We start from the raw sequence: 14,381 nt of genomic DNA, 5'->3' as shown, positions 1-14,381 counted from the left end.
TGTCCTGTTTTGTCAGATCATTCTTTAATAACTTTCGAATTTAAAATGATGGATCATGCAGCGTCTGGAAGAAAATTCCACTACAGCAGATGTTTATCCGACAACGCTGTTAATAAATTTAAGAAAATGATTCCATCTTTATTTGCATCTATGCCAAGTATAAACATAGTGGAGGGCAGCTGCCTTAATCCTACTCCCTACCAAATTGATCATGTTGTTGACAGCGCTGTAACCTCACTGCATGAAACGCTTGATTCTGTAGCCCCTCTGAAAAAGAAGTTAGTGATTCAGAGAAGACTAGCCCCATGGTATAATTTACATGTTCGTACCTTAAAGCAGGCATCACGAAGGCTGGAAAGGAAGTGGCGTTCCACAAACTTAGAGGAAATTTTTCTAGCCTGGAAAAACAGTCTGCTAACATATAAAAAAGCTCTCCGTAAAGCCAGAACTGCATACTATTCATCACTAATAGAGGAAAATAAGAACAATCCCAGGTTTCTTTTCAGCACTGTAGCCAGGCTGACAAAAAGTCACAGCTCCGTTGAGCCCAGTGTTCCCTTAGCTCTCAGCAGTGATGAATTTATGAGTTTCTTTACAAATAAAATCACAACTATTAGAGATAAAATTCAGCAGATGCTTCCTATACCTGCAATAAATGAATCTTCTACTACAGTAGCTCTTGAATCATCTGTAGGACCTCAGTTATGTTTAGACTGCTTCTCTCCTATAGATCTCTCTGAATTTACATCAGTAGTTGCTTCATCGAAATCATCAACGTGTCTCTTGGACCCCATCCCGACTAGACTGCTTAAAGGCACCCTGCCATTAATGAACTCATCTTTATTGGACTTGGTAAATTTATCTCTAGTATCAGGCTACGTACCACAGGCCTTTAAGACTGCAGTAATCAAACCTTTACTCAAAAAGCCTAGTCTTGATCCAGGTGTCTTGGCTAATTATAGACCAATATCCAACCTGCCATTTATTTCTAAAATCCTAGAAAAAGCTGTTGCTAAGCAGCTATCAGACCACTTACACAGGAATGAACTATTTGAAGATTTCCAATCAGGATTTAGAGCACATCATAGTACAGAAACAGCACTGTTGAAAGTTACCAACGATCTTCTCTTAGCCTCAGATAATGGACTTGTTTCGATACTTGTCCTCCTAGACCTTAGTGCAGCATTCGACACCATTGACCACAACATCTTATTACAGAGACTGGAGCATGTGATTGGTATCAGAGGAACAGCGTTAAAGTGGTTCCAATCCTATTTATCGGACAGATTCCAGTTTGTTCATGTCCATGATGAACCTTCCACACGAACAAAAGTTAGTTATGGAGTTCCACAAGGTTCTGTGCTAGGACCGATTCTGTTCACCCTGTACATGCTTCCTTTAGGATATATCATTAGGAAGCACTCTATTAATTACCACTGCTATGCGGATGACACTCAGTTATATCTATCTATTAAACCTGTTAACACAAACCAGTTAACCAGACTTCAAGCCTGTCTAACTGACATAAAGGCTTGGATGACCAGTAACTTTTTACTTTTAAACTCGGAGAAAACAGAAGTCATTATATTTGGGCCTAAAAATCTCAGAAATAACTTTTCTCAAATTATAGCTACTCTAGATGGCATAGCCCTGGCCTCCAGCACTACTGTAAAAAACCTTGGAGTCATTTTTGACCAGGACATGTCCTTTAACTCACACATAAAACAAATTTCTAGAACTGCATTCTTTCACCTGCGCAACATTTCCAAAATTAGGAACATCCTGTCTCAAAATGATGCAGAAAAACTAGTCCATGCGTTTGTTTCCTCAAGGCTAGATTACTGTAACTCATTACTATCTGGATGTCCTAATATCTTAATAAAAAGCCTCCAATTAATCCAGAATGCCGCAGCCAGAGTCCTGACAGGAACTAGCAAGAGAGATCATATTTCTCCTATATTGGCTTCTCTTCATTGGCTCCCTGTAAAATATAGAATAGAATTTAAAATCCTTCTTCTCACATACAAATCCCTTCATAATCAAGCTCCTTCATACCTTAAAGACCTCATAGTACCATATTATCCCAATAGACCACTTCGCTCTCAGAGTGCAGGCCTACTTGTGGTTCCCAGAGTTCTCAAAAGCAGAATGGGAGGCAGAGCCTTTAGCTATCAAGCTCCTCTCCTGTGGAACCAGCTCTCAGCCTGGGTTCAGGAGGCAGACACTCTCTGTACTTTTAAGGCTAGACTTAAAACCTTCCTCTTTGACAAAGCATATAGTTAGGGCTGGCTTCAGGCAACCCTGAACCATCCCTTAGTTAGTTATGCTGCTATAGGCCTAGACTGCCCGAGGACCATCGGTGCACTGAGCTCCCCTACCCTACACCCCCCCCCCCCCCTTCTCTCCCACCTCATGTATATTCCACCATTGAATGTTACTAACCTTGTGCGCTCTCTCTCCCCTAGTTTGTGCTCTCTCCCTCCCTCTCTCTCTCTCTCTCTCTGTACCTTCTGCAGGTGTCCCTGGTCCTGGAGCTGTTTATCGCTGATGTGCAGTTACTGGCCCCACCAACTTGCAGTGTCTATTTGTTGTTTATTGTTGCTGTTCTTTTCTCTCTGCTCTATCCACTCACCCCAACCGGTCGAGGCAGATGGCCGCCCAAACTGAGCCCGGTTCTGTTGGAGGTTTTTTTCTTCCGTTAAAGGGAGTTTTTCCTCTCCACTGTCGCCAAGTGCTTGCTCATAAGGGAATTGTTGGGTTTTTAGTTTTAGTTTTTGTAAAGTGCCTTGAGATGATTTGTATTGTGATTTGGCGCTATACAAATAAAATTGAATTGAATTGAATTGAATAATGGGAGCTGCATCGCTAACCAACTTTTAAGTGCTTTATTGACAAGCCGCTTCTCTTGAAGAAGGCTCAATCAATATAAATATGATATGATGTCATTTGGTATGCATATATGCATATGCAGAGGTGGTTCTTTCAGACCATAAAATTATATGAAACTTACCTTAATTACAATAAAGAAATATATTCCATATGTTTACAGAAACATTAATAAGTTATTAATTGCAATGCATTATGTATTGATTGTTTAATTAATTCTTTATTTCCTAATTGATTTGCTTAAAACACTATGCACTTTAAGGTCATAAAAAAGTCTCAACCAAGCCATTTTTGGAGGCCTTCATGGAACTTGTCCCTAACTCATGCAGTGCTTGCATGCAAAGTGCACCACAACCCCATTCAGCAAACCACTAATGTAGGCAGGAAATCTATGCCTGGACCATCCATCTCTTGAATGAATCCCACCTCATCTCCTCTCCTTCTCAATTATTCATGTATTTCAGATGAAGAAGAGAATCCAGACTCAGCATCTATATTTAAACTCTGGCTGGTCCATGGTGGCTATATAAATAGTAACAGTATAGGATCCTCTCTGTTGCACCAAAGGAGGCTGTTTTCATCAGGCATTTTAACTCAGAGGATGCCGCATTTGTAAGGGTAAATAAGGAGATAACAAAAACAACTTAGTCAGATGCTGCAGAGGCAATTTTTGATTGAAGAAATATCATAGACCAGTAATGGAGGTAAAATAAGGCAATGTGTGGAAAAGTTTAACCTATTTCTGCTGTCACTTAACTGTCTAAAAATCTCATCTTTTCCCAGCTCCCCAGTGCACAAAATGACTTGTCCTTAGTGGTGGTGAGCAGTGGTGTTTGTATTGTCTTGTATTGTGGTGTAAGTATGATTCATTTCTTCCATCCATGATAGTTTATCATTATCATTATTATTACAGAAATCAGAGAACCTCACAGTATACACTGCAGACAGCAGCAGTACAGAAGAGAAATGTAAATATGAGACACGCATTGATTTCAAGAGCAAAACAAAGACACAAACATAACCCCTCTACACACACACACACACACACGCACACACAGAGTCAATCAACAATGATGACTGAATAGGAGGCAGCTGCAAGTCTCAGCATCACACATATCAGTTGCCATGGTGATAGTGGCAGTGAACTTTTAAACATTTCAGTGATGGCAGTGCAAGAGAAATAAAAAATGAAACAGAGGGAGCACAAAAACATTCAAAAACAAAGAAGCAAAGACTTGGATGACCTATAGTGAAAATAATGTAAACTATTCACTATTCACTATTAGCAAGAGCAATGTGAAATCAACAAAATTATTTTTCAATTTGGATATTTTTGTCTAGTTCTCTGATTATTGTCAAAAGACCTCAGTATTTTACAGAATGTGTATGATTCAGCAGCTATTACAGTCAATGAACACTCATCTTCAGGGTTAGGGCTGATTTGGGAAAAATGACAGTGTTTCAATATTAATCACTGACTAAAACAGCATAATAGTAAGTATGTGAGTGATAATGCCTTCACTGCAAAGTATGACTGCTATGTCACTTTAATTGTAAGAGTAAAATTGTTGGTCATGAGCTTTGGGGTCATGACCGAGAGGATAAGGTCTCGGATTCAAGTGGCTGAAATGAGCATCCTTCAAAGGGTGGCTGGGCGCTCCTTTAGAGATAGTGTGAGGAGCTCCCTCACCCAGGAGGAGCTCGGAGTAAAGCCACTGCTCCTCCACATCGAGAGGAGCCAGCTGAGGTGGCTCAGACATCTGTTCCGGATGCCTCATGGGCACCTCCCAGGGGAGGTGTTCCGGGTATGTCCCACCGGGAGGAGGTCCCGGGGAAGACCCAGGACACGCTGGAGGGACAATGTCTCTCGGCTGGCCTGGGAACGCCTCTGTGTTTCCCCGGAAGTGCTGGAGGAGGTGTCCAGGGAAAGAGAAGTCTGCGTATCCCTGCTTAGGCTACTGCCCCCGCGACCCGGTCCCGGATAAGCGGAAGAAGATGGATGGATGGATGGATGGATGGATGGATGGATGGATGGATGGATGGATGGGTGGATGGATGGGTGGATGGATGGGTGGATGGATGGAAATTGTTGTGACTTAACTAAAATATATACTAACTACTACCAAGACCCTTTTTTGATTAAGGACACTATGGACATAATATAATTGCCTTTGTACTGAAATGACATAAGTTGATCAATATTGTATTTTGTACTTGTTAAAATATCTTTAATAGTCCTTTCTTTTTCAAAAAACTAAATATTTTATTATTATTTTAACTATACATGTGATTTCTGTTATAAACAAAATGGCCTCTGTTTTCCAGAACAGCTTTGTTGCAAAATATGTGTCTGTGGAGACACCTAATGAAGAGAATTAATTAAGAAGCCTTGTGCTTTCAATACTGCACTTTTGTTTTCTGCTCATAGCAGAGACAAAACACTAACCAGATGCTTTTCTTCTTTTAGCCTCTGGGAATGTGGATGATTGTTCCACATAGGAGCCTCATTCTTTAAAATATAATCTAGTCCTAAGGCAACCGCACACTCAGATGGCTAATGCTCCCCACGAAAGTGATGATCAAAGGCTTTTCTCCAAAGTTTGCAGGTTATAGCAGGTTCAAGTGATTATAAGTTGTTAGGATTTGACACAAGTTAGTCAAGAACTAGCAATTTTACTGAATCTATCATTATTTCACAGTTCTCACAGTTTAGTATCTTGGTCCTTACATTCAGACTTAATACACTTAATATTGTATTTACCATTCAGTTAGAATACTGTTAAGAGGTTACTAATATGTTGTTTTTTCTATATTTTTGTAACCGCAATAGTTCACTTCAGTTTTTAAGACTTTTAAGTATTCCAATTGATTTATCTCATTCTTTTTTCTGTCCGGCATTACTCCTGAATCTTCACTCCTCTTGGGCCAGTCATATCTTAGTGTCTTTCCCTCACTGCTCATGTAAGAGCTTAACTCCATATTAAATATGAAATGCAGCTAGCTTTTCATTAAAATGCATGATTCTTGACCACCTCTCATCATCCACTTCACAATCTCAAAGCCAAATCTGTGGAATGCAAGTAAATTCTGTTTATTAGTGTAAAAAATTTGAAAGATCTGAATATGTTGTTATTTTGGTAAAGCTGTTCTTTTTAACAGATCTGTGCAGTCACTTTGCCTGAACTTCAGTATTGCTGTTCTTATGTTATGCAAGTTACAACACACTTATGAGTTTTAGTCACTAAACACACACAACATATCCACTGAAATAAATTCTTTATAAGCAAACTGAGCAAAATGAACAAACTGTACTGAGTCCATTCTTCAGCAGTGAAACATGGCATGGCTGTGCCCAAGTGCAAGGCTGAAAAGTTGAGATGACGCTATAAATCCTGAACCATCCACTACAAAATGCATGACATGACTTGTAAAATCCTCCGAAACACGACTCAGCCACTAGTGAATCAGACTTCTGCAAGTTAACAATGAATGAGGATTAAAATATGCAACACAGTGTTAAAACAGCTACTGAAGAGTCCCAAACAATAGCTCATCATCATGACCTCAGTAATCTCCACCGTGCTTGGCTTTTAGATCTTTGGTCATTTGGCCTGAACGTTCATGTTTTATCACATAATATATTATGACATATAACATGATGTGCACATCCATGGTCCCAGCAGGAATCCCTTTCATATGCCAATACCATCAGGCCAAACTTCTGCTTGTGCTGTGTAATCTACCATGCAGTTGGTTGACTGTGACAGCAACAGCTATGTGGGGGGATTATCAGGGTTTAGTGGCCATCAGCACTCCACTAAGTGAAGTTTTACTGTCAGACTACAACATATAGGCTTTGAAGACAAAATAATTGACCAGTGCACGCTGCTGCTACTTCCAACAAGCTCTTGGTTAATGTAAGTACTGTCTGTTGTTTATTTCTAATACTGTATAGCATTGAATTTTTTAAAAACGGAACTAATCAATGGTTTAATATGAAATATTGATCAAATGACTATATGCAATGTGAGACAAAGCAAACCCACTGAGAACCCACCCAACTCTAACCACTGTTATAACATTTTCAGTTAATCTTTTCTTTTATCACAGCTTTACCAACTGTTTAAACAGTCAACAGTCAGCAGCTACCTGGGGATTACAGTGGAGCATTAAGCTGCTCAAAAACCATATATTCCCTCTGGGGATGGTGGAGATGAAAACAGTTAAGAAACAAGTGAATGTTAGTTTTGTCAGTGTCCCAGAAATATTACTCCAAATGAACTGCTAATGTTGGTCTGTCCATGCTGATTGTGTAAAGAGGCAACACATTAGTTTTATCAACATTATGAGGTATATATCGACATCGTGCCACAAAGTTGAGTCAAGAGTGAGGCATCTTCTGAAGGCCTAAATACTTTTTTTGATACTGCAAACTGTTTAGCTGTGATATGAAAATGAATTGAGCAATGCAAATGCAGGATCAGGAAAGCAGCTTCTCCATATTATAATATCCTAATCATTACTGATCAGCATGTGCATAATTTCTTAATATATGTGGCCAAATGTTAGGTCTCTTTGTGATGTTTTTTTGACACATGGAAAAACTGTGAATAACATGTAATAAAAACAAGTCCTAAGATATGGTCTTGTCAGTTTTGTGAAGAAAGTTCATTGAGTCTAGGACCAGCAGCTCAGGTTTGTAACATTTAGCCCTCTAAGCCTTTGAATGTTTGCAGGCGCCATTCGTTGCTTTACTGTCTCGGTTCTTCATTTATAGCTACATGTTTGACACATATAATGTAAGTAACACCATTAATTACTAAAGAGCATTTTTTACTTTAAATGCCAGCCTTAACCTCCTGAGTCTTTTAGAGAAGGCTAGCTGATGGTGTGTGTGTGTGTGTCCGTGTGTGTGTGGAGTGAAAGCGATACGACAGAAAGCGGAAATAGAGACAGTGAGTTGTAATTAAAAATTTGACTTTGTCATAAGAATCAATTATAAACTGCAGGGATAAACAGTCTAAATAACGTTGTGTCTATTTCCATTTTAATCTTCAGAGCTTTTTTTTTTTACAATAGCTGCATTGGAATCTGACTTCAAGACTAGTTAGAAGAGACATTCAGCACTCAGAGGCACTGCTGTTGATGAGGAGATGGTATGACAGGCAGTGAAAGAAACTGGCATGAAAGCAATCTCTGAGGCATTCAATCTCTGAGCACACATGATCCCATAATATACCTCTGCAGTGCACAAACCCAAACAATGTGGACAAATAACCTGAGAAATCCTGATATGTTATTCCACTTAATCCCCTATCAAGTGTAAATCTGTGACTTTAGTATTGCATGGTCACACTGCAGCTGCCTGCCAGAAAGTCAGTACACACTATGTTAGTGTTCTTTTTCTCTGTGGTTGTTGTGACATATTGGACTGAAAGACTGACATATGGAAAAGGTACATCCTGTAGATATTTCACCTACATATAATGTAGCTGTGGTGTACACTATCAAGTAGAAGCTGCTATCTCAGCACCATATCCACTAACTTAGATGTTTGACAATAACAGCAAATTTCAGGGGCTAAATTATTCATTTTGTTTATATATGTGTATGAACCATAAAAATGGTCAAGGAAGCACCTCCTGCACCTCCCAGTATTGATGGGACGAGAGATGAGATGAGATATTTAGGTGACCTAGGCTGCAGAATTTATGACACATGCCAGGAAGCAAATACCATGACACAGTATATAGATTGAGGAAGTCTGCATTAGGAGTAGGTTGGGCTGGGTCATAAAACATCAGACTTTTCCACAGAAAATAAATTATCTTTCCCTAAAACCAGCCAATTAGATTTTGTGCCTAAACATAACCACTCAGTTTATGTGCCCAAAGAAATTATGTTCAGGTACACTTGCTGTTCATTATTGTAACCATAACAGTAAAGGTAATGACCTATGTGGACCTCGTGAACCATAACAATGGTCCAATAACAAGTGATAATGGGCCGTTGAATGGTGCAATAACATCCAAAGCAGGTTGTGTGTCTCAGTTTACAGAATGCTATTTATGTCACAATTCTGTTCTTAGACCTGTTATTTTCTGGACTTTTCTTGAAACTGTCTTTCCCCCATTCAGCCTAAACATGACCTCAGACTAGTAACTTTACGCTTTGTAATCGGTCACCTGACTCTTCTCACCTGCACACCCGTTTTCATTTCCTTTGTCACCTCCGCTGTGAGTATTCTGGTCATTTCCCCCTTGTCTTTTACAGATTTGTCTATTATGCTGGGTAGCCAGTTGTGTTCCAGCCATTCCTGCATTTCTTTGTTTTCCCTGTATGTATATCCATTTTAAATTTTCTTCCAGACTTTGGCTTTTTAGATTTTGCTTTTGTCTCGTTCCCCTTTGCCTGGCCATGTTTTGGACTGCTCATGTGGTTTTGCAACTTCTGTTTGCTTTCAGAAAGTAGTCTATCTCTGTTGCCTTCGGCCTGGATTTGAACTGTACATTTTGACTTCTGTTTGGATTCCTACCTCGTCTCCTGTTCTCCCTGACTGCCTGGACTCACTGTAAGCCTTGTTCTCTTATGTTATTTATAAACTGTTAAAATTCATCTGCCAGCATGTCTGCCGGTTGTGTTTGTAGTGGATCCAGTCTCTCTGTTAAATTGAAAAAACAAAGCATAAGCAGTAGTCTTCTTATTGAATGAGCAAATTTCCAAGAAAACGGACAGGGAGCTTTGATTGATTTGAGCATAAAAGACATTACCATAATCAGCCTGTGGGGAAAAAAATAAAAGCATCCCCAAATCAGAAAAAGCTGAAAATGATTGATTGTGAGAGATTTTCTAGAGTTGGAAAATACATTAAAAGAATAAAGAACTATAAAACTGCCAAACTTGACAAAGGCCATCTTAATACTACAGCTGCAGAACCTGAATCAAAACTATTTCAAACAATTCAGGTTTGGACATGAAAACCAGAAAAAAAGGACTGTCGAAATGCTATGACCTCTGAACATTTACAGTAGAAAGTGGGATCCTTGAACATAATCATTGTGTCATTAAGGAAACATTCAGTCTAGAAATGTGGTGCTTGGGCTCCAGCCCCATTTCATTGCATTTTAGTCTTGTTTTTCTAAGACTTCCTACATTCCCTACATTCCAATGGATTTATAAGTAGGAATGTAGCCAAACTGCAGTTATGTCACATCATGACATGAGAGGAGCATAATTTCATCTTGGTGCCTGCCATCTGATGTACTGTACTGTATTGGTAATTTAGCATCTTGCACGAATAACAAAAAATACATATTCCATATTTTCACCAATATCCCTGAAATTTAGTAAAATGTCCAATTAAATTTTACTCTGAAGTGTGAATCTTAAATTCTAATAGCCATATTATATGTACAGCACCAATGCTGACAGTATAAGGTATTATTTGCTTGGGAAATTATATTTCCAATGTCCTGATCTGATGACTTCTAATAGTTCTGCTCTTATTAATCATAGAAACAACTGTATTCTAAGATGATATTGCAGGTGATGAGCCAATTTCAGGCGACGATTTGACTGTTAGGCGCTGCTTTGTCAGGGGTCAGACACAATCTTATTTTATGGTGACTCGAATCTGATTTGAGCGAGAGACAGACAATACTGTGGCTTATAAAGAATGTAAACAGAAAGGGGGAAGCTTCAAATCGAGCCCAGAGTCTCCTGGAGAATAATTAATGTGACATTTCCCTGACATTTACTCAGAGGTATAGTGAAGGAGCCTGAAGAAAGAGAGGAAGGAAGCAAAGATATGAGGTAGTGAGGGGAAACAGAGACAGGAAGGACAACAGGGCAGATATACACAGGCAGCAACTCCAATTTTGTTCCTGAATGTCTTGACAAATATTGTAGCTATAGCCTGCTTTCTTGCATTGCTTTAAAATACAGAAAACTTTGCAGAAGTGTGATTACGCACAACATACAGAAACACAAATAGACCTACTCTAATGTTCAGGACCCACTCCTTCAATGATAATAAAATTGTACTTTTGTTGCTTGGTAACCATTTGTTTTGTGCTCATCTCTACCACTCACATCTGTTTATGGGTTGCTGCATGTACATTTCCAACTCTGACCCATAATGGGAGAGCACAGCTGATGAGCTAACACTGGGACAGGCTGTGGTTGAAGCTAGACCACTCAACAAACCCACACTTTCTTCCAACCTATTAAAAATGGCTAGGATATGCAGCAACTCCTATTAATGCTTTCAGTCGCTTGGTCTGTGGTTTCACGTTGTCCTTTTAAGCTAATTAGGAATTGATAAACTCTGCTTCTTGCTGTATCAAGGTTGCTCTTTTTCTCTGGCACACCATCCTTCGTCTGGTGATGCCAAATGAAGAGATGAACATTTTTTTAGTGGTAAGCACAGCACCCACTCACCAATGTGTGGCTATTGAGAGCTGTAGATTTGCAGGAAACAATATGCATGAGCACTTTGCAGTGTCATTATTCAAAGCGAAGAGCACCCATCTTGGTTAAGCACTTCAAAACTGTTCTCCAGTGATGTTTTGATAAATTGCAGATATTAGTGTGTGATAATGGATACAGCAACATATGGTCGACTCCTCTTTGTAGGCTAGAGCACTTTCTTATTGTCAATACAATAAACATTGATTTTACATCTCTTTGATTCCTATGAGGAAGACATTTCACTGACAAACTCACAGCACTCAGTCTGTTTGTGGGGTAGCCCTGACAGTTCAAATCTTCACTGTAACAGCAGCAGCCTGCAGAAACTGATCATTTCCATTTCCCATACAGTGATCGCTGCAAGCCAAACAAGGCACGGTGCTCCCTTTAAAACAGTGTCGGAAAGAGACTGCATCCTCTTTGATCCCTTCAATCCAATCTAGAAGAGTGTGATCAAAGGCTGCTCATGTTTAACACTGCTATGGTCTTCCAGACTGCAGCTGTAGGTGTGGCTCGTTCAAAGGCCTGCTAAAAGCCAAGCCTGTCTTTTTTCACCAACTAAGGTCATATTTATGCAGACTCCCACTTAGGTGAAAAATGTAGTCCTTCTCATTCATTGCATTGATACAGCAGTGGAAGACTCTGAGGTGAGTCGTGCAAAACTGTGCTGCAAAAAAGTTGTATCTGGTGCAGTGTGATGTCATTGCATTGGCCAAACTGATACAAACAAATGCATGTTCCTCCTTGATTACTTTATAATGTGAATGGTAAATTTGTGATGTCCATCCCAAGATTGTCACAACTAAAGATAAAACAGTTGATAATTTCCAGAGTCCAGTCTGTTGCTATTACAAATCACTGTGCAGAGTTTGGCATGGAACTAGCTATAAACACATAAATGAATCAACTCCTCCAACTGGACTTCCAATATCATGTTTCATGATCTCACTTGATATGATATGAAACAACACTTCCTCTTCAAATTAGCCCCTTGTGTTGAGGGCAAATGGCTGTGTGAATGTAGCCTAAAGGTTAGCATGCTTGGTGAGACATGGCAAACGTACTTAAAGAGAAGAACTATTTAACATGTACCAATATGACAGACCATAAATCAAGTTAAAAAGTCCACAGTGCTAATGTCTCTGTGAAACTGTAGGCACAGAAGTACTTTGAGCTAAATGCTAATATTAACATGCCAACATGCTGATGTGCATATGTGTAATCTTTATCATATTCACCATCATTAGCATGTTAGCATGGTAATGTAAATGCCTAGTCTTAAACACGTGCTGAAGCTTGTGAAAAGTCAATAGCTTTGTGGGTATTTAGGGATAAATCAATATATTTTCTAAACTGAAATGTTGACCTGAGGACTGTGTTAGAGGGCAAGTTAAGCCGGCAGTGTGATTACCTTGTGTCATAGTGGGGCTATGAATCCCTGAACCAGATTTCATAGTAATCCATCATAGTTTTCAAAATATTGCATTCAAAACCATATAAGTCAACCTCAAGATGGTGCTATATGAAAAGTAAGAATATACCAAAGTCAATAGCTCACATCCTCTTGGTGCTACAAATGCCTGTATCAAATTCCATAGTAACCCATCCAGTAGCTATAGAGATATTTAAGTATGGAGTGTTGGACCTAACAAATCAACAGACAGACATTGCCACCCATACAACCATATGGCTAAATAATGAAAACATTGTATGTGCTTTTTTGTTTCTGTGTCCATCTTTTACCATCTAATCATAATTACCTTTGCTGCAACAGATGAGCTGGGCTTTTCCAAGAGGTCCCAGAGTTTCTTTCGTTTTTCAGCACAGCAAGTGTTGTCAAATTCTTCTCCTTCTCTGTCTTTTAAATTGTCAGCCTCTCTTTTGAGTTCTTCATTCATTTGTTCCTTTTTCTGGTGGTACCTTGCCTGACAACATGACTCCAAGTAGATCTCATCAATGCCCCAGTAGTCAAGTTCTTGACTGAATGACAGAGCACACATTTCTTCCATCATGTGCAGCTTACCCGTGCGATAAAAGTTCAGAATGGACGTGAACGCCCCGGGATGTCGGTCAAAAAAGTACTCATTCTCCTCAAGGTTGTAATCATCACACACTTCCATCAGGGATTCATGTGTGTTACAATCTCTTAACTTTCCCAAACGCGTTCGTGGTAGCCTGTCTAACGTTCGCCACAAGACTTCATGTGGGAGACCCCCAACATTCAGCCTGACCCTGCGGAAACATGACTTGCTGCGGATGATGTCCACTGGTTCAGGTGGCAGCGAGGATGTTGAGCGAGACCCAGGTTTATTTATCTCTGCCAAGGATTTCTCCATGATGACTTTATGTTGTGGGGGTGGCAAACATCCAGGGCTATGAACAACAGTTGGTTCTATTTTCTTTCATTTTTGTGTCTAAAAGAACCAAAAAAACAAAAAAACAAAACAGAAACATATAATTAGTATTTAGGATTTAAACAAACTCTCAAGTCGGCATGGCAGTAATGAGGCTCTGAACTCATATGGTAGAGGAAATATCATACTCATATCTATGGCAGCAAAATTATCTTTACTGCACATCATTTCAGTAAATGTAGATAATGCAGCATCCATAGCGTCTATATTGTTTTCCTGTCTTTTTAACATCTCTGCTGTCTCAACAATAACCCTACCCTCAGAATGGGATTCTTCAGATGACTCACACCTAGTAGGAGTCAACATAAAAAAATAGATACCTGACTTAACATTGTTCTATCATCAGGTAAACAAAGTACAGAGAGATACCTAATGTAATTTTTCACCAAAACTTTATATCTTTAGATTTAAAACCAGTAAGGAACTGCTGATCCCTGAAGGCCAGAACTGAATAAGGGACAGATACAGTGTGTTGTTATTGTAAATATATTTCACTATTCATTACCTTCAATGCATAATTCATGCTACTGTCCTGTTATTTCATTTTCTGAATCAACAGTGAGCCTAACCTCAGACTAAGGATCTTGTGATGATTCATATTAAGATTTAAAC

At 39.3% G+C, this 14,381-nt stretch overlaps 1 protein-coding gene across 1 annotated transcript in view; it reads right to left on the bottom strand.

The window, feature by feature from the left end:
• The window catches only part of kcnb1 (potassium voltage-gated channel, Shab-related subfamily, member 1), a 28,447-nt gene extending 14,699 nt beyond the window's left edge, over positions 1-13,748 (bottom strand). The window contains exon 1 of the mRNA XM_026306923.1: positions 13,116-13,748. Coding sequence (XP_026162708.1) covers positions 13,116-13,691 — 576 coding nt within the window. The 5' untranslated portion in view covers positions 13,692-13,748. The remainder of the gene's footprint in view (positions 1-13,115) is intronic.
• Positions 13,749-14,381: the final 633 nt, after the last annotated feature.

Source organism: Mastacembelus armatus, chromosome 5 (assembly GCF_900324485.2).
Source record: "Mastacembelus armatus chromosome 5, fMasArm1.2, whole genome shotgun sequence".
In the NCBI taxonomy this organism is placed as follows: Eukaryota; Metazoa; Chordata; class Actinopteri; order Synbranchiformes; family Mastacembelidae; genus Mastacembelus; species Mastacembelus armatus.
The sequence above is the reverse complement of the archived record's forward strand: the minus strand, read 5'-3'. Positions and strand labels throughout refer to the sequence as shown.